The following is a 21,734-nucleotide window of genomic DNA, read 5'->3' as shown; positions in this document are numbered from 1 at the left end:
CAAATAATTGATTTTTTTAAATAATTAAATTGAAATTTGTAACTTATACTATTTTATCAAAAAAGCATATATACAGGCACGTTAGTGTCTGGTGCCCGCTGCTATTTGCGGAGGCTCAGTTCATTTAAATTTTCTTTGCATCTTGAACAGAAACTCAATCAAGCATTTATCAAATAAAATATGTTCAAAATAAGAGTCAATTTATTTTCAAAAACAAAACTTTCATTATAGTATTATTTTTACAAGACCAACTTTCACAAAGACTATAGCATATTCTGAACATTTCATTTTGCAACAATCCAATATACATGCATCAAAAATTAATTTATTTACAAACTCCTATGCATAAACTGAGCAGTCATATTCACAGCTTCTCCACAACACAAGACTGCAGGAAAAATTTGAGTAGCCTAAACCACACATTGTACATGGTTTTGACACTCCTGGCCAATGAAAATGACCATACTCGTCCCATCACTTTCATATTACAAAGTTTACATTATTGTAATCTTGATGCAAGACTAAGCAGGTTCGCGGGGTCGATTAGACCATAGTGAGCTCAAAGCCCTCAAGCGTTGGAAATATTCTCCCAAAGCAAGCAAGCATCGAGCCGACTGACGGATCGTAAGTATTCGAGACATTTGCTGCAAGGTTTCCTGCCGAAGATGGTCAGCCTGTTGTACATGAATCACGGTTCAGTATGTAATTCTAATAGCCAAGCTAAACCTTTTTTTAGAAGGGGTGAATTGGTACCACACACACACACGCACCATATAGCAGTTAATGATCCTCAAAGGGCTATGTTTATTGTTTAATTGATATTTGTAATGCTAGTGGATTATGGCTTGAAACCAATTAAACAGGAGAAAACCAACAGATGCACACAAACAACAAAACAGAACCAAACCAGAAATTGAACAAAACCAGTAAAAAGCAACTAAAACGGAAGCAATTATAAACCAAAGACATAGAGATACCTTATATTATTTAAATAAACCCCTGAATACAAGCTCTAACCTATAACAGAATAAGTTACATCAGTTATGGGCCTTATGGCAGTAATTGTGTTACAGATTTGTAACATAATTATAACAACTGTACCTGACTTCTCCAGATTTCAACAAATAAATCATATATTATCACTACAATATGAATCATCACTGTACTGCATGATTTAATAAAAAAAAGTCACTATGATCCAGTATTGCTGGCAGAAGGCATCCTTTGATTAACATGACATGTTGTGAAAGGAAAGTTTTATTAAAAATTGAGAAGTAATGGCTATCAAGAAAGGTGGCTGCAATACCTGGTTCACAAAGCTCACAAGAGCATCCAACTTCTCCATTGCAGAAGCCATCTGCGGAATATAAGTTCCTTCAATGAATTGTCCAGCTGCTACACTATCAGCGAGTGTTTGCCGGAGTTTGTCCATGCCTTGTGAAAGGGCGTCTTCTGCTTGTTGACATGATTGTCCAAGGTTATCGATATCCAATCGTTGTTGCTCTGTCAAGGGTTCAATCATTGGACCAAGAATCTGCAATTAAATAAAGTTATAGACTTCCACCATACACTACAAATTTGTCATGCCATAATATGAACCATTACCTTGAGAAGCTCAGAGGGGCGAAAACCTCCGATCCACAAGAAAAATCTTTCAGCTGTTGTTTTCCACATGCCGGACATAACATAAAAAACATCTGCTTTTGCAGCAGCTGATTTCATGCGATAGATTTCAGCATAGTGGTTCATCATACCTTCTACTAGAATCCTGAGCTCTATGTCACCAATATGCGCATTTAAGGCATTTCTCATTTCTGAGATTTGCCTATTTTGCTCGTCAACCCAATGTCCATACTCCATCTCAAAGGCTGTAATTCCTGCACATAAGGGTGCCCTTAGAACGCAATGCAAGAACTACAAATTTTAGGCACGGTTAGAAAACTGATTTCACCACGTTATAAATTATTGAGTAAACACTCATTTTGATCCTTCAAAGTGTGAGATGTTGTCACTATAATCCCTGAATATATCAAAATTACAAAAAACATATATAAGTGTGTCTTTTATCAGTAATTTATTGGACTAAATTGACTAACAGAAGACACATTTGATGATAAGACTAACTAATGAAAGACACATTCAATGATCAAATTGACTAACAAAATTTGCATCTATATATGTTTTTTTGTAATTTTTATACACTCAATGACTATTATGACAACTCCTGACACATTTAAGGACCGAAATGATTCTTTACTCTAAATTTTTTTATTAAATGAAAACATTAAATTACCAAGACATGGAATATCCGGACATTGAAAAATTAAATGCAATTACAAATATATATAGAGCAGTAGTAGCATCATTATCACAAACTAACCTGAATTCACAGGTCCAGCAAAACACATATTATTAGAATCTAACCCACCACCCATATACATTCCCTGCAGTTTTGTTGCCTCAATGTATTAGAGAGAGGGAAAGAAAAGAAGAAGACGCTGGCAACATGAAATGATCCAAAAGAGAAACTACAAGTAAAATAACTCATCTTCCACCACACCTGCTGTCTTGTACGTTCAAGCTCTTGCTCCAACTGCATCAACTTCAAACGACTTGATTCTAACTGCTGCACATAAGCCTTTAAGGCAATGCCACAAATAATTTGATCAGTATATTAACGCTTATTACACGTCTGACATTTCCATTAATGTGTAAGCATTCAAACCTTTTTCCGCAGACGGCTCTTACGAGCAGCCTCTCGATTTTGCGCAAGACGCCTTTGTATCTGCATATTTAATCATATCAGATTCTTTTTCCACCACATACAAACATAAAAAGAGTATTATTAATCACTTAATGTGCATTGAATAAAGATTCCTCAGAGTCCACAGTGATTTTAATTGTGTTCTTTAAACTAAGTTATATAAAAACCTGAAGACGGTGGCATCAGGAAAGTAAAAAGGCTAAATATCCCCAATGAATCTGCCCATATGTTTAAATAAATTATTTGAAAACATTCATTACCCCCACTGAATAAGCTTCAAAACTTAGAAATTGTGACATATCTAATGAAATCATGGGTTGCCAAACAGATTTATTTCCTTAAGAAAGCACTAGTAGCTTGAAGTTGGAAATCACAGCGATGTCTACATCTACATGTAGATGCGGTTTGCATTGGCAATTATAGTTGAAAGAAACATTCAAGAGTTCTCATGTAGAAACAATTCAAATCAATAAAATAGTACCAACCCTTCTTTCTTTTCTTCTGTTTGGAGAAAGGGTTAGCACTTTGCAATAGCATAACATGTTCTTACCTTATCAATAGGTCTATTAGCTTCTTGGTCATACTTGTGAGATGTTCCTAGTATACCATGAGAAGCATCCTCTGACTAGGCATTAAACATCATCAAATGCAATTTGGTTAGTAGCCAAAACAAGCATTCTCAATTGCCAATTAAATTAAGCAAAAGTTTTGTAAACATTTACCTGACTACTATCAAACTTCAAGTCTGCCTCATCGATTAATGGCAGGGACGCACTTAAATTGCCATTACTTTTGAAGCCTTCTCCCCACATATTAATCTGGTGAATAGGATCATACACACTCATCCTTCTCGATGAAACGAACTGCGCGGACGGCGAATTCATACCCGAAGAACTTATCCGCACATCAAGTAAATCACCCTTCAACACACCTCTATAACAAACTGCAGTAAAGGAAACAAAAAAAAAAGATGCATTAGTCGATCACAATTAATTTTGCCAACCTCACCGTCAATCCAAACACATACTAAAAAGGGTAACAGACTATTAAATTTAAGACCGAAAAATCCTTGATTTTAATGTCAATAATGACTTCAATCTCAAGAAAAAGTAAAAGAGAAGCAGAAAATATACATGATTCTTTCAACTAACCCATTCCTTAGTTCTTCCTCTATCTCAGTAACGTTTCTACAACAACAACAACAACCGTAGACAACACCTATGCAACAGATTCTAGTGTAGAGTACAATTTTTTCACCAAATTAGGAAACAAATCAAGATATCAAATCTAGTACACATAGGAAAACAAAGCCTAATCCTTTATAGACCCTTTTTTTCCCTTACTATGTAAAAAAAAAAGTTGTAACAACAACTAGTTTTAAAACAAAAAAGACAGATATCTATTGATGTCATCATAAATATATATGGTTTTGGTAATTACTACAACAAAAGTTTAATCTGTATCCGTTTTCCTCGAATTAGAATTATTAATATTGATTTGATAAAATAAAAAATATGGAAAAACTGAAAAAGGGAAATTTGAAAAGTGGAACCTTAGAAAGGTAGTTTGAGAAATGAGAAGAAGGAGAAGGTATATTTTTCCCGCTCAAATGTTGTTGCTAATATGGTGATGAGTAAATACTCCAGAATTGAAGAACCAATGACTCTTCCATCTTCAGAGAGAAACTCATAGTTCAATTTTTAATATAAAATTGTATTATAATATAAAAATGGAAACGAAACCCAGTGTGTTGTATTTGGATTATTTATGATTGTGAATATAATATAATATAATAAAAGGAAGAGGAAATGGGGAAGAGTGTGTTGTTATTGGAGAATGGAGAGTGGTGGTTGTAATTGTATTTTTGTGCGTGTTGTTGTGTTGCTACAGAGAGTCAAATGTTTCACTCACAATAAGGTATGTTATGCTATGTGTCTCAGTCGTTGTCATGTTTCCACTACCACTAATGTGCGCACCAGGTACACCATAACTCTCTTTCCACCGCTCACCGGAAACTCTTATCGCTCTGTTTTTCATATATATATACTTTTTGTTTTATTATCGATTGATTGATGTTCGGAAATTGGCTATGACTCCATAAATTTTGTATATGATATTGAAATAGTAAATTGTAACTCAAAATACTTTAGATTATGATATTATATATTAATTAAATATCTGATGTTTTTATGATATTCTCGTCAACGTAATGATAATTTAGACTAATTTGTCTCTTAAGTTTAAGTTTTGGTTTTTCATGCATAATTATTATTATTAATAAATTTTATATGAGAAGAATAAATTTTAAAGGGAATTAAAATGACATTACATGAAATCAATCTGGAGTGACAAATATTTTACTTTTTAAAAAATTTATACGTTAATTGATAAGATTCAAATATTGATCTGATTGACGTTACTCTTTAGTTAGTTAGTGTATGTGTTTTGTTTTAAAATGGCTAAAATTAATTTTGATTACATTTATTTATAACATTAATTTTAAATAAAAGTTACTTTAAGATAAAATCGTGTATGTATATTTTTCTTTTACAATTGTATGTGTGTTTAAATAAAAGTGAGTTGAATGATAAATATAAGTGTAAAAGTTATATTTAAAAATAAAAATTATAAATCTCAATGTTAAATTAAAATAAGATTTAGAAGCAAAATAATTCTATTAAAAAATTCTTACTCATATTAAAATAGATTTCAAGTTTTTAGAATTACTTTTCCTGTGAAAAAATTACTTAACATATAAATATGAAAATTATTGATTTTGTGTTTAAATTTGAGTCATAATAATGCAGCGGGGTTAAATTTTTAATTTTTTTTAGGATTCCCGGATTTAAAATATTTGAAAGAACTTTTTGTGTTAAGGAATTTGTGTGAGGTATGTATACCCAAAAATCATTAACATGGAATCGCTATCCTTTGTGTGAAATGCTAACTTAAAGTAGCACAGCAACTAATATATATATAGGAAAGACTAATATTGGAAAGTGAATAAATATTGAGTTAAATTTTACTAGTACTATGTATGATTGGTTAATGAATGTATTGTAGAGTGTGTGGAGCAGAAGAGAACATCATATATTTGACAAAACCTAATCATTTCAATAATTTATTCATGTCTTGCATTACTTACACAAGCCTACGTTCGGCTGTTATCGCCTGTTGCTTTCCACGCATTATTATCTATTTTTCTTCATTCTCGCGGCTCCAATACTTCTCACCAATTCAAATCTTTATAACAACTATAACATATTAATATAAAATAAATATAATATAATACTTTATATATATACATATTATATATTATAACATACATTATTTTCATCTTTTCTACATAACAAAAAGTAAATTAATTTTTGTTTATAATTACATAAATTTAAGTCACTTTTTTTACTTATAGTAGTAGCCAATGAGAGTATAATATTATAATTATAATAATGTCATTCATTATATATATTATATATATAATATTTCTAACAAATTAATTAATTCGAATGTGAATGTGAATGTGTTTGTTTTAAAGCATTATCTTTATTAGTAGATTGTTACGATTCGAAGCAGGAGTTCCTTACGTCTGTAATTGAAATTGGTTGACATTGGGCAGGGAATTGGAATAATGAAGATTACTTACTTTAATTCTATTATGCTACTATAAGCAAGTGATTCGGTGCATCCAACTGAACTTTTTAACTTACCTCCACTATGATTATTATACCAAAAGCTTTTTTGCCTAACAAATCAAATCATCAAATAACTAAAACCAACTATCTAACTAGATTATTGGTATTCACTGTAATTAAGTTTACTATAATCTATTGCGGGTAAACTTTTTTACAAATATTAATTTACTATTAGAGAAATAATTAATGATTGTTTCGAGAAATAGTTCAAAGAAAGAAACTAATAATATACGTTAACATGTGACACTTACCTATTATAATTATGCATTCACTCTATTATGTATAGTTATTCAATTTCTAATAATTCAAAACCCCTATTTTTACTTTTCTTTTCGTTCTTTTTTTCAAGCTATTTGTGCAAAATAACAATGTTCTTCCTTTTAATTTCTCAACATCACATCGCTTTTTATCATACCATTTTTTAGTAATAAAATTACAAGTAGCAAATACCAACGTATCGGATCATTTATGAATATCGTATAAAAGAATCATTCATCAATGTGGGTTGCAAAATTCTTTTACACGTAAAATATATGGAAAAATTCTAAAGGTGACACAATCTCTCATGAAAGTAAAATTTAATAGTCCCAATATTTTAGATTTCAAAAGTAATTTAATTGATGTTCAATTGAATAAAATAGTTCTTAGTATATTAAACTAAATTTTTATATAAACTTACATGTTATTTAACGAGTCCTCATGTGTCTATTGATAATATAAAAAATAGTTCAAAAAACTACGTAATTACAGTGCAATTTTTTTATATACATTTTAGTTATTTAATTATGATGTCACTTCCTAATTAATTAAATGAGCGGCATAAGTAAAAAAAAAAAAGAATTAATTCATAAACAATATCATTGTAAAGAGTTTTTATATTATCAATAAATTACAAGAATATTTGACATTTACTATAACAACTTCTAAAATCATAAACGTAATTAATTGTATGTGTTGACAATGTATAATTTTTTACATTGATAATACATAAAAATTAATTAATCTCAACAAAAGAATTCAAAAACATTAGTTAATTTAGTATACATATGTGAAGAAAAATAATTAACTATACATTAATTAAATATTAGTTAATTTAATTTAATTAAAAATATAATTATATTTAGCGAATTAGTATTTTTCTTTATTGAATTTTTCATAATAATTTAATTTATAAGGATACTAATTGAAAATTAATTTTGAAAGTTAATTAAATACAATAAAATTAACTAGAATTTAATTAATTATATATTTAAATCCATATTAAAATAAAAATTAATTTAAATGCACTAACCATCAATTAATTTCAATCGTGGAATCATTAAAAAAATTAACTTTTATGATAACGTCACACCTATAAATGTGGGGATGTGTGCATAATAACTAAATTCATTAAATGATAATTTATTTTTGTTTGTTTTTTAAATTGAAAGAGAGTAATAATCGTTAAATATATTGGTTTACGTCACGAACAATTTGTCCTTTTTGTCTTTTCATATGATATTTTAATGAGCAATCCCTGCAACCCACGAGACTCTTTTGCCATATGTTTTGGCCTTTCAGATAATGTTGGGACACCAATAACAATCGTCACAAAGTTTTAGTTCCCTTCTTACGTGATTTTTTTTTTTGGTATCCTTTAGCGATTCTTCTCTGTGTATATTTTCGTCGACCATAAACCATAAAATAAATAAGGCAAAATCTAAAGAGTCAAAAGAGGGCATTTGCACGATTGCATTTCAAGACTAATCCATAGAAGTTTTCGGTATGATTTTGGTTTCAACAACAATGTCTGAGTAACTTTAAAACAACAAAAAGGTACTTAAAACGAAAAGGTGTGTCGAACTTGTAGTAGTACGAACAAAAAACCAACCGCAAATATGCGATGCCACGGGATCATTGTTAAAGCTTACGATTCTGTTAAAAGGCACCAGTAAAATATTCTTCTAGTCTCAATTATAGAAACAATAAATAAATAAAAATAATAATAATGATGTCAATGAAATAATGAACTTAATTCCTTGGAAACATCCTTAGTTAGAGGGTAGGTATCATCACGTCTTAGGGAAAACATATTCAAACTTGAAATTATGATTTTTAACTTTTGAATTTAAATATAATTTTTATATTTAAATTTATTGTTAAATTCACTTTTATCTAAATATTTTCAAACATCATCTTACATTTAAATCAATTTTAATTAAAATTAATTTAGAAAATCAGTTTAATTATCGCATAATCAAACACATGTTTGGTTCTTAAAATATTTGAAAGAAATGAATCATAATTGCATGTGAAAAGGCACATATATTATATACTCTACATGCAAAACGAATGAAGGCATATATAAGAGGCGACTAGTGTACTTGCTAGGGACAGCTTCAATTCGTGTAATTGCAAAGTACAACAGCGTCACCAATTGCTAACTCCAAAAGAAAAAGCAAATATATCGAAAAATAATTATAAAGAAAATGCCTAATCGATATGCAATACTATAGATAAAATTGGAGATACATGTGGATTGGATTGTGTACTTAAGATAAAAAGACGCATTTCTTTATAAAAATATAAAAAGACGCATTTATGATTAAATAATAATTTTAAAAGTGTCGGATAATTTAAAATAATTGTATCCAGTTTCTTAGATTTTGGTGTCAATGATGTGTACTCATTTTATCTCATAAGTGAGTCATCATATATAAAATAATGTATAAATAAGAAATAATATTATTTTTATTAAATTATTTTTAATTAAATATTTTTTATTATTAATATCATAATTGTGTAATGAAATTTTTACATTAAAAAAAATATAAATAGTATTAATTAAATTGTACAATTAAAAAAATATATTAAAATTTAAAAATAATTAATTTTAAGATAATTTTTTTATATATATAAATCATTCATTAATAAGAGAGAAAGAGAATATAAAGATAGAAGGATGGTGGTGGGTGCATTATGAAATGGTTGGTCGACACATTAGTGATTTTCCTTTTCATATTCCCAATTTGTATTGGTTTTGAATTATTAATAAAGGAAATGATACGGCAAGCAAACTCCAATTGGCATATTATTTTATTCCAAAGTGGGTTGCCACTAAGAATGGTTATTGGGGCCTCATAGTTTTGGAAGAATGTATATTCCCAACTTGTAATCCAAATCAAGCGTATATTTTCGGCAAACAGGGGACATGGCATGCGGAAATAATCTTCATTGAAATTTAAATAACAATGAAACAAAATATCAATTGATTCAAATCAAATGTGTAACGAATTTCAGTTAAAAATAATCATCGAAAAAATTAGAGTTCAAATTTAACTAAACAAATTTTTGTAAGACTTTAATGAAGTTTCTGAGTTTCTACTGAACTCAAAATTACTAGATCTCAATTTTAGAAAAAATTGGAGGGTTAAAAAAAACAGCAAAATATGAAAGAGAATACTACCTACCTACTTTGATGGTTCGATCATCACATTTCTTAATAGATAGATGTTCCCGTAATAAAATGTTGCAAGAAATAAATCATGTTTCTAATTTCTATAGCCACTTCTACTATGCTTTCTCTTGCATTAGTCAATCTTTGTTTACTTTTTTCGGTACACATCGCTACAACACCATTTACTCTATAATTGAATGTATGTAATAACTAAAAGAGGTGTGTATTTCTCCTGTCTTTTTTCTTACTATTGTTCACAAAAGAAAGTTGATCATATTTTCGTCTTTATTTATATAATTTTTTCTCTATTTATTTATTTATTTATTTATTTATTATATGTGATTTTTATATAGATTTATTTTTTTCATCAATCAAGTACGGCGTTTTTTTTTTTTTATCTCATTACATTGTTTTTTTTTCCCTATCTCTTTGATTTAAATATTCAATCAGTTAACGTTGTAAATCTAAAGAGATATGAATTTTGACCACATCAATTTTATAAATATTTTGTCATTTGATACTATTAATTTAAATATTGTAAATTTGTTCATATATTCATTCTTTTATTTTTAACGAATTTATAATTGTATTTTTTTAATTGATATATTCTTTTAATATGAATGAATGAATATTATTCTTAAGTAAAAAATATGAGGTGTGTATTTAAACATATAAAATTCATACAATATATTCAATTTATATAGAATACACTTCAAAGTCTGGTGATGAGATTGATGACAGAAAAATAACAATATTTACACAGTATTAATATCGGATTTAATTTTATCTTACAAATATATTTTATAATTAAATTATCAACTTTTTTACCTTTTATTATAAAAAATATAAAATTAATTGAATTTAATGGTGATGCTCTTTTGCCAACAACTAATGATATTTAAAAAAATTGAAAACTAATTATATTGTCTCATCTATATTAATTGTCGGTGTATTTTAAAAATGACTGCAAAATATTTTATTATTATAGAATTTAACTGTATCCCTAGTTTAATTATTACATTGATAGTACATGTCTAACTGAGTTTAAGGATGATAGAATGTCGGTGTAAAATAGATAAATTTAAAAAATAAAATATTCACAAGTATTTTTTAGAAGTATTTCTAATGCATTTGTTAAACAATTAAAAGTAATAATTTTATAATAAAAGTATATTGGAAATGGTGTTTTTAGATTTTTAAAATCTTGAAAATTTTTTTTTTCAATACAAAATTTCTGATTTCCTTAACATGACTCTTTAAAAAATTATTATATTTTTTATGAAAAAATATATTGTGTCAAAAAGAAATAAATAAAAATATATTAGGGAATACATATATTAAGGTTAAGGAAAATCATCAATTTCATCAAGAATTTATAGTAAAATCATCAACCTGCTATTGCATAAAAATAAATTGTTGTACACATTAACATTTTGATTTAATTACAATTTTAATCATTTTATTTTTATTGATTCGCAAAATTAATCTATTTATTATAAAAGTCTACTATTTTAATCTCATTATTGAACATTGAACTAAAAAATAGTGATATAATATATGATATGATGTAAAATAATTAACACTCGTAAAATTAAAATAAAATATATACTCTAAAAATTTAACTTTCTACTTCATATTTTTAATTTAATTAATAATATATAAATAATTAATACATCTAGATGGTTCTATATTATAAAAATATATGTCTTGTTATTTAAAATATATTAAATCGTTATTTTTTAATTTAAAAATCTATTAGATTTACAAAAAAAATATCGACTTTTAAAATAGAAAATTAATTTAGAAAATTAATAAAAATAAAGATATTTAAAATACAATTAAACCTAACATTTTTCTATTAACATCAATTCATTTACTTTTGAAGAAAGTATTCATCATTTTCGTATTATGATTTGAAAGAAAAGAAAAGTGGGAAGTTCTGTTCACAATTTATTTTTTAACAAAAGTAAAGTCATATCGTTTTACTTAAAATAGAATCCAAAATATAAGGTCAAATCTAAGGTTATTATTATAGTTATATTAATATCTTGATGACTTGATCCTATTCCCACTCCCTCGTGCGTTGTTACAAAGCAATGAAAATGGACAAATTTGCTCGTGGAGTCATAACAGAGTAAATGGACGTGGCAACATTAATGGATTTAGAATATTCTGCTACATAATCATTTATAAAAAAATTAAGGGGAAAAAAGATGATGGCAAGTATAAAAATGATTAAAAAGATAATTGAAAGTTGAAACCGACATAATAACTTAATTTTGTAATGACGGGAAAAACTAGAAATTGAAATTTAGTAAATATAAATTATTGAAAGCTAAAGTTACATATTAACTAGAAAAAATAAAATAAAATGATTAAGCTAAGTTACATTCTAACTAACTCACTCATATAATCAACGATAAATTACCCTGATCCTAACAAATCTCCTATAATATAAAAAATACATTATACTCTATTAATATCCGTGACGATATGCACAATTTTGTAGACGATGAGCTAGTTTGATATGTATGATGGTGATATGCAAAATTGCAATGACAAGGATTAAGATACAAACGAAGGATTGTTAGAGTTGAGAGTGGTCATTTTCATGGTGACTTTTAGCAAAAAACATAGTTGTGGTGGTACAATTATGAGAGTACAGCTTACTGGTTCAATGATACAGTGAAGCTGACAATATGATGATTGATGAATTAGGTAGATGTTCCAACTTCGATGAGCAAAGTGAGGTGGGAGCATGGTGAACAATTACAGCTATTAATGATCATTAGATTGTCCAAACATGAAGAATTAATTTTAAAATGAAAGTTTAAATTTAAATAAGTAACTTAATATAACCATTAATTTATTGATATCTATCTATTAAAAGAAACTTCTAATAATTAATTTGTGTCATTTTAAGTCTCTACGATTATGTATTTTATAGAAAAATGAATAAGATTTTTGAATGTTTTTTTTTGTGTGTGTGTGTGTAGCTTTCATCTTAAATGTTTTGTTTTTACAAAATCTTAACGGTAATAGACTACTATGATCACATTATTAACATGCAATAATGGATTGTTATTGTTGTGTTGGTAAAATATTGCAGAAACATTTTTATGTCGGATTGCGAGTTTAAACTTAATGTATTTTATTTTTCTATATTTATATGTGAATTTTGTCGCTAAACTGATTAAAAAAAATAGATTACAGTGGTTGGTATAACATTATTTTTAGCTACGAACAATACTATCTTAAATTTTATGCTAGACACTAAAATGGAGTGTTAGACAAAATTAAATTTGAAAAGAAAAAAAAAAAAATAGCAAAGTTCTTGGTTGAGAGTTCTCTTTACTTACCTTACACTTCATAAAATATAAAAGTAAAAATATATAATAGATTAGTGATGAACCCATGACCAAAAGACCTACTAAATGGTCCAAGCCCAAAACTTCCAGTTATAAGGTCCATATCATACCCGCAAGGGGCAAATGTCTTTTTTTATTTTTTATTTTATTTTATCAAATGTCTTCTTTCCTTTGAAGTGGATATTGGTATAGAAATTTTTATCAAAAAGGTGTTAGTATAAAGTACTACAAAAATCACCAATTACTTTCTATTTGTCTTATAATAAAATTTTATAAAATAACTTTGCAAACTTAAATTTTGATCTATGTTTTTTAATACATAAGTTAAAATCCTCTTTATTTTTTATTCAAAAGATCCTCTTAATTTTTCTCTCATAAAAGTAAACAATTCATTGACCAGATTAATTAACAATATAATTAATATGAGTAGGTGTTAGTAAATTCTATATAATTATCAAACAATTAACAATAATACTAATAATAATTAATAAGCAATATAATTTATAGAAGCCTTTAGTATAATTTTACTTAGTGAATATAAAATTTCATTGACCAGATTATAAAAATTAAGAAATTTAATAATATAAATAAATTAAATTTGTTAAAAATTAATATTATTTTTTTAAGTTTTGTGTAGAGTAACTATTGCTTATTTATTTATTGGTTAAAAATAAAATAATTAGAGGCAGTATAATTGCTTATTTATTTTTCTAAATTTATATATATAAATGATTGTGCTTTATTATTCTAAAAAAAACTTAAATAAAGTTGTTTAAATTAATATTATCGATCATTGTAAAATTAAATTATTAGAGATATAAAGTATCTTTAAAATCATTTTCGGTAATGGTAATGGTTGAAACTTTTAAATTTTACTAAATATTTTCAGCTGAAGGTAAAGATAGTTTACTTTTATTGAGATTTAATAATTTGGTGTGGTTAGTTTCGAGAATTGACCAGTTTCACCGTTTTAGTGTGAATGTGTAATAACGAGAACTTTGAAAATTATTTCGTAGTTGACAGGTCAATAGAAAGAGAGCGAGAGCGAGAGGGAGGAAGAGAATTAGTTTCTTCTTCTCCTCTATCAGTAATCTATAAGCAATCAAAGATGAACTCAAATTCATGGTTTTACCAAACTTGATTCACCTTTCATGTGACATTTTTACCCTCCTCCCAATTCCTTCTGAATTTCAATGGCTGATCACTCAGACACCTCTCCTCTTGTGCCTCCAATTCCTCTCTCTGACCCTTCCGAGATCGACCTCGAAGCAGGTCCTTCCGAACAAATTCAGTGCCGGATTTGTCTCGAAACTGATGGTAATTCACTTTCAACCTTTTTCTTTTCACTTTTTTTTTTTTTTGTAATTTTCATTTTTAGGTTAGCGATAACTGTACTTGGATAATCCACGATTAGTTAAAGAACTTATGATTTCGATTCCTATTCCTTTGGTTAATTTATTTTGTTTGTTGATTCATCAAGTCCTTGAAAACTTGAATTGTGAAATTGAAGCATTTTATTACATAAAGTAAGTGTATGCTTGATTTTACTTTTGGATGGGACAAAATCGATTCTAGAGGTATAGAATTGGTTTGACATGTTTGGATGTTCATGAGTAGAATTGGTTTTTCCTCAATAATTGTTTCTGACTCGAATATAGAATATAATTTATTTTTAGTGTCAAGTTTATTGTTCAACTCATTTTTACATGAATTTACCTAAACATAAATCAATTTACAAAATCCATTTTTGTCACGGCATAACTAAACACACACTAAATAAGTTACCCCCGCACTATCTTGATTATTGATTGGGATTTGATTCGAACTTCATTTTTTGGGAATCATTATCATGTGTTAAGAGTGATGCTTGGGCTATCAATTCTATGTGTAGGATTTCCTAAGTGACTGCTAAAATGTGAAACCTCTGTTGAGTCTCAATATTGGGATGTATCATGATATATAATTTACCACGTACCTTTTATTTCATCCTCAGGTAGGGATTTCATAGCTCCTTGTAAGTGCAAAGGTACTTCAAAATATGTTCATCGAGATTGTTTGGATCACTGGCGATCTGTCAAGGTAATTAGATACTGTGTCACTGTCAATGTTTTGAACACTATTATTTTTCTGCCTCAGCGAGAAATTTATATACATCAGCTATCATAATATAACAATCGCGTTTATAAGAGATGATTTCGGATTAGTGATTACTAGGAAGGATGGCATGAAAAAGTCATTACGTTAAAACCGACTGAAAGCCAAGCTTAGTGGTCAACAAGTTTTTTCATTCCATTGATTAATTAAACAACGATGTATATTAAGTTCTTAAATGCTGATCTCATAATATTTTCCAATCAATGTGTATTAGGCTGTACTTGGTAGAATATCATGACACTACAGAGATTTTTTATTGATTTTTTACCCTTTAGTCATCTATCTATCCCCTGACTGAGTTGAAATGCTCTACATTTCTCAAAAGAATTTGAATGCTCCATGTAGAAGAGAGATAGACCCAAAATTTCAAATAACTTAAAAACTTTATAATGATAAAAATATTTGAAACACCAATCTCTCATTTGTGTCTATCTCTCTCCTAAATAGAGTCTTCCAAAAGAAATGTAGAGGATCTCAACTCCCCATAGCTTTAACTTACCCATTTCAGTGAGAGAAAGGTTTTACATGTTTGCCTTCTTTATTTTAGGTAGTTTGTTTTTGCAATTTTACTTTACTCTCCGTGGCTTGTAATTTGTTTCCTTTCATTTCAGAGATTATATTTAAGATTTCCTGCCATTTATACATTTTGTGTTACCGGTCTCATATGTGTAGTATGCTATTCTGATCTTCCTTTCTTGAACGGTAATATGATACTAGTTACAAGTTACAACGATGATCTAAAATAAGTTTTTGTACCATTATCTAATTATATATAAAAAACTGTAGACTGTGATGCATGGTACGTTATGGAGAGCAGAGCAGAGTACTAAAACAAACACTGATGGAAAAAACCCTGGATATTCTGTATTAAATACAAACATTTGCATGACAACCAGTTTTTCGAATCTGCCTAAAGTTTAGTCTTTGAAGCACGACCCACTTTAGATTTACTGGATCCTGTCTTGTACTGTAATGCTAACTGTCACATGTGTTAAATTGTGTACTTTACAGTGCTTGACCTAATAGATATATGGATAATGCTTTACATTATTTCAGGAAGGGTTTGCATTTGCTCACTGCACTACCTGCAAGGCTCCATATCATTTGCGTGTTCATGTTGCTGCTGATAGGAAATGGAGAACCATGAAATTTCGTTTTTTCGTCACCAGAGATATTTTGTTTATTTTTATGGCTGTCCAGCTTGTAGGTTAATTATTTCCATTCATCTGGCCATTTTCATACTTATCCATTTGTAATTTATAAATGTATATACATGATCTGATTCAGCACCTTATTTCCTTTGTATGCAGATTATTACCTCACTGGCATATTTGGTTTATCTAATAGATGGTTACCAGAAAAGTTGGCTTCGTATTCTCTGGCATTTTGACAGTGAACTGAGCTTCTATTACATATGTGGTAAATGAAAATTAAACCCTTGTTCATCCAAATGCTTAAACAATATTCTTTTCCATGAATTTGCTTTTTTCCCCATTTGCCTCGAGTTCAGAGTTTCCTCCTTTCACATATAAAATGTAACTAGTTTTGTTGTTAATTTCATGTTGTATTTTCAACTGCAGGAGCTCTATTGTTTTTTGCCTTGCTTGGCCTCTCCGGGTGCTTCATTACTTGTTACGATCGAAGAGTTCGCAATGATTTGGCGCAACCTTGCAGAGAATTATGTCTTTGTTGCTGTCAACCTGGGTAATAACACCGGTTTTATATGTTTACGAGGTTTTGACATTACCAAAAACACATAAGTTTGCTTTTAGCATCTGCTTAAGACATCATTGTTCTATAACTTAATCTATACCATATATTAAGACAACTTCTAATTTTGGTCCGACCTTTTTCTGGACAAATTTACCCTTAACAAAATTTTCAAATTTAAACTTAAATCAACAATACCATAATTATAGGAAACTCCTTAACTACACAATCTTTTCAAAAGTTAAATATATGTAATATGAATATTCACATTGGAATTTAGAGATAAGTTTAGATAGTATACGTAATAAAACTGAAACAAATGAATTAAAATGAAACAAATATTATACAATAAAATATATATATGCAGCGAAACACAATAGAAGAAGCAGATAGACGGGCATGTCAATGCCCGTTTTTTCCGCTAGTTATATGTATGTCAATTATTGGTTCTAGTGCACACAATTTTTTCCATGGTGATTATGTTGTTAATTAACCAATGTTGTCAAATAATAGCTATAGCGGCGCTACAACGTAGCTGAATTTGAACAATCTGCTATTGTTCCGCAATACGCTATATTGTACAAAGTTTTATCAAATAGTGGCTATAGTGGTACTCTAACACTAAAGCATAGCGGAATTTGAATAAACCGCTATTTTCCTTGATCCACAATTGACAGCATTGTAATTAACTATTCATTCTCATTGCTTTAGCAAAAAATAACAATGTTAACCACCCTTACATTTTGTAATGGTTTTTTTCAACTCTTAACATTCTGTGACCGCCCTTCAAAGTAAGTAATTATAATGATTGTTTTCTTGTTTAATTTTATGATGCCAGAACTATGATTGGATATAGTATTTGATATTTGTTTTGGTCTATATTATGGACTCTTCTTTAAACAAGGTCAAATACGTATAAAATCTATCTTTTTTCGCATAAATACAAATTTCAGTTGTATTGATGCTCGCATATGATAGGAAGAATGCTGTTACATGTTATGAGAAGTTTCTCATTGTTGGTGGCAAGCCTGAAATTCAGAATGTTGTGTTGAATAATAACTATGGATTTTTTTTTTTTTTTTTTTTTTTTTTTGAAAGCCACTATACTTTCATGTTGTAGATGTTATTAAATATGCCTACAAAAATAATACTCTGACTAACAACAATAAATATTTTGAAAAAAAATTAGCAAATAGGTAGAATATTGATGACTCTTCATCTTGCCAGGCACTCTTTGTATGTGGACTGATTGCACCGCATGCTTTGAGAGTTGTGGAACCATGGCAACAGAATGTGGTGGTTGTTTGGGAGGTGCTGGGGAAGCAGGGCTACCATTATTGTTCATAATGGCTTTGATTGTTCTGGGACTTTTTACAGTAATTGGTATATTTTACAGTGTATTGGTGGCAACTATGGTGGGCCAACGGATATGGCAACGTCACTATCACATACTTGCAAAAAGGATGTTAACAAAGGTGTGTTTGGTTTATTTTCTCATTTACTGCTGTACATTTGGTACATCACGCTTGTGTGTTAGTTCTTGCTGCAATTCAGCAGATAAATCAAGTTTCATACCTAATGGATTTATGCAATTAGTCCATTTTTACTTCGTTTATTATTTAAATCCTATATCAATATCTTCAGAGACATTTATTGCGGAAGGTAAAGCCAAGAATCTCAACCATAAATTATCTCCTTTTTTAACTGATTTATTTGACTCTTGCATTAGTATCATGTTAATTGAAAGGGTTTTTCTGATGGTTTTTGCAAAAGTAAATCTATTTCAGCTACTACCTTACCTTTATACCACATGCATTGTTTTTTATGGGGCTGTTTTGCTCTACTTCAAGTGGATTGATAGTATTGGAATTACGGTACAATCTCACATATTAAGCCTTCTTGCTAATGGTATTGTTAGTATTCAGATATGGCCGACTCTCAGTTGTCTGCTTCCTCCTACCCAAACTCTCAGCACAGTCTTTTGCCTCTCTTCCTCCCCCTAATTTCCCCTTATTCCACACACTATCCCAAACTCTTCTGTCCCACCTGCTGCATATGCATGTTTGTTACATACCAACTCCCATAGTTGATCCATGGTTAGGTTACATCCCCCTAATGAGTACGTAAGTGTGCTGTGTGCATTCCCCTGTTGCTCTACATTTCTTCTTCTGGTACAATTTAGTTATGAGAGGGCAGATATCAATGATAAACTGGTGAATGCATCTTTTGGCTTAACAACGGGCATGACACACATTTTGAGATTAGGTATCCTTGATAATAATATACTGATAATCCATTATTCAAAACAAAAAATACTGATAATCCCCTGCGTTAACTTGCATGGTGCCCTGAAATTCTGTCGTCTTGAATTGTTGATTTTAAAACTGTTATCCTTTCTCGTCATAGGAGTATGTGGTTGAAGATGTAGATGGAGAGATGACTGGGTCTGATTGGTCTCCCCCCTCCCTCCCACCTGAGCATGTTCAACAATTGAAAACATTGGGCCTCTTATGAGTTTTGAATGAGTCATCAGTCATCTATTTTATGACCAGAATGACAGTAGAAATATACTGGCCCTCCCTTTGTTTTGGTAAGCCAGTCCTTTCCGTGAAGATCTGCAGGGGATTGATAACTGTTCAATAACCGCTCAAATCAGTTAGATTACAGTTGTACACTTGTGTTGAATTGCTGATATGTGCAAATTTGTGAATTTCTGATCTGTCTACTAATGTAAAGAAAATGGTAGAGGGTCTCTGAATGCCTAATAACCCATTACAGGTATGTATAGCATGCCACTTACTCCCTGATATGTTAGTGTTGTTTACTTGTTTCTCTTCACTGTCTGTTGTATGTTTGAAACTTTGATTCTCTTGCTAGTCAAAGTATTGTAACGACAAAATTGCAGCCGTATACAATAATCCCCTTATTTTGAGCAAAGTAGAAAATCATCCAACCAATTTCATTATTACCAATATTAAGTTGATTCGAGTGGAACTGAATTCAGACACCTTTGTGTGTGTTTGGTTAGATGGGAATGGAGGAGAGGTGAGGAGAGAAATTATTTAAAATTTGAGTTATTTAGTTCAATTATTTGGAGAGGAAGGGAGAAATTATTTTAAATTTGTTTGGTTCAATTATTTGGAAGGGAGGAGAGAAATACTTATTTCATATTTGATCTTAAGTACCCTTTTATTTTATGTGATCTTCAATGTTATAATCGTGAAAAATGTAATTTTACTCTTTGTCTATATTAAATTCTCTCTCCTTCCCTCTTCTCCATAAAAATATCTCAGCTTCCTCTTTGTTGAACCAAACCAAACAAATCTTTAAGTAAAGTTTAAGTTTTGTAGATGGAAAAATATAGTTAGAAGAAGACCTCACTAAAGGTGGCTTGCTAGATTCTATGGTGGAGAATTGGAGATTAGTCATTGGTGGATATTTCATACCTATAATAACCATGGTTACAAAATAATAATCAATTAGTTTTCTGATGAACAATTTTTGTCTATTTGGTCGGTTAACAAACTAATAATTTCCGAACACTTGACCTGTCAAAAAATACTGATTTATTATTCCACGTGTATTAGCTCATTGGCTCTGGCAGAAATTTATGTAAAAAAAAATATTTCTCAAGATGAAAAGGTGAATTAATAGCCAATTGGGGCTTTCAAAATATGAAATTTAAGGGTATTTTTGGGCCGCAAATAAAATTTTATTGAATAAAAAGGTTTTTAAAATTTTTTATACTTAATAAAAAATTACATATTCTAATATTTTCAAATTTAAAAATAATAAAATCTTTATTTAAAGTTAATACTGTCTTGACAGATGTTAAATTAAGTAATTAGATTATCTATTGAAAATAAAATATTATATAAAATTGATTATATTAATAAATGAAATTTTATTAGTGTCTCAAAAAATAGTTTTTCCAAATATTTTAGCAACTTTACTAAAATAATATTGTAGACTCTTCAAGGGATCATATTTAATAGAACAACAACTATAAAGGAAAATGATTGCACCGATAATTATTTATGACCTATTTAGAGTGGTTGTGAGTTTTTGATATCAAAAATTAATTTTAAAATCTAAATATGTTTGAGTATGATGGATCTTATTATTACTTTTTATTTAATTTCACAATAGTTTTTTTTTTCTTCTAAAAACTAGTAAAAAAACTTAAACAAAAAAATATGTTTTATAATTTTTGTTTTGTTTTTAAATTAACATATCACTATAATTATTCATAAGCATTACTCTAATAACCATCGTCTACAACCTCCTATCACTGCCATCATTTTTTATTATTATCGACCACTCACTTCCGCCTAGTGCCAACACAGTCAACTACCTACTTCTAACAACCAACATCACAGTTACCACTTGACCAACGTCCACCATTTATAACCACTAACTACTGCCACCTACCACCATCTATGATCACTTCCATCATCATCACCCACCAACCTATGGCTCTTGCAAGTACCATCTTTGATCACTTCCATGATCATCCACCACCACCACCTTCAGCCACTGTCAACACCACCACCACTGGCCACCATCTACGGTAATCTCTATCATCATGATTCACCCACCTTTGACTTCTA

The 21,734-nt window shown here is 29.1% G+C and overlaps 2 protein-coding genes across 6 annotated transcripts; one reads left to right on the top strand and one right to left on the bottom strand.

The window, feature by feature from the left end:
• Positions 1-181: 181 nt before the first annotated feature.
• On the bottom strand, positions 182-4,693 carry LOC101504612 (transcription factor TGA1-like). 5 transcript variants are annotated; one of them, XM_027334567.2, is made up of 10 exons: positions 3,916-4,071; positions 3,487-3,707; positions 3,315-3,389; positions 2,726-2,785; positions 2,561-2,638; positions 2,381-2,444; positions 1,606-1,877; positions 1,307-1,534; positions 978-1,017; positions 536-674 (listed from the first exon to the last, which is right to left on the bottom strand). In XM_027334567.2, exons 1-9 carry the CDS (start codon positions 3,917-3,919, stop codon positions 988-990), a joined length of 1,032 nt encoding a protein of 343 aa, XP_027190368.1. In that variant the 5' UTR covers positions 3,920-4,071; the 3' UTR covers positions 536-674; positions 978-987. The 5 variants fall into 5 exon arrangements, with proteins under 5 accessions (XP_004502460.1, XP_027190367.1, XP_027190366.1 ...); XM_004502403.4 differs by lacking the exons at positions 978-1,017; positions 3,916-4,071 and adding an exon at positions 4,317-4,693 and having other exon boundaries at positions 182-674; XM_027334566.2 differs by lacking the exon at positions 978-1,017 and having other exon boundaries at positions 182-674; positions 1,606-1,868; positions 3,916-4,068.
• A 9,579-nt stretch (positions 4,694-14,272) lies between these two features.
• Positions 14,273-19,962, top strand: LOC101503637 (uncharacterized). Its single transcript, XM_073368841.1, has 8 exons — positions 14,273-14,577; positions 15,254-15,339; positions 16,471-16,617; positions 16,725-16,833; positions 16,995-17,120; positions 18,078-18,166; positions 18,345-18,599; positions 19,531-19,962. Exons 1-8 carry the CDS (start codon positions 14,454-14,456, stop codon positions 19,636-19,638), a joined length of 1,044 nt encoding a protein of 347 aa, XP_073224942.1. The 5' UTR covers positions 14,273-14,453; the 3' UTR covers positions 19,639-19,962.
• Positions 19,963-21,734: the final 1,772 nt, after the last annotated feature.

The sequence above is a fragment of the Cicer arietinum genome, chromosome 5 (genome assembly GCF_000331145.2).
Source record: "Cicer arietinum cultivar CDC Frontier isolate Library 1 chromosome 5, Cicar.CDCFrontier_v2.0, whole genome shotgun sequence".
Lineage (NCBI taxonomy): Eukaryota > Viridiplantae > Streptophyta > Magnoliopsida > Fabales > Fabaceae > Cicer > Cicer arietinum.
The sequence above is the reverse complement of the archived record's forward strand: the minus strand, read 5'-3'. Positions and strand labels throughout refer to the sequence as shown.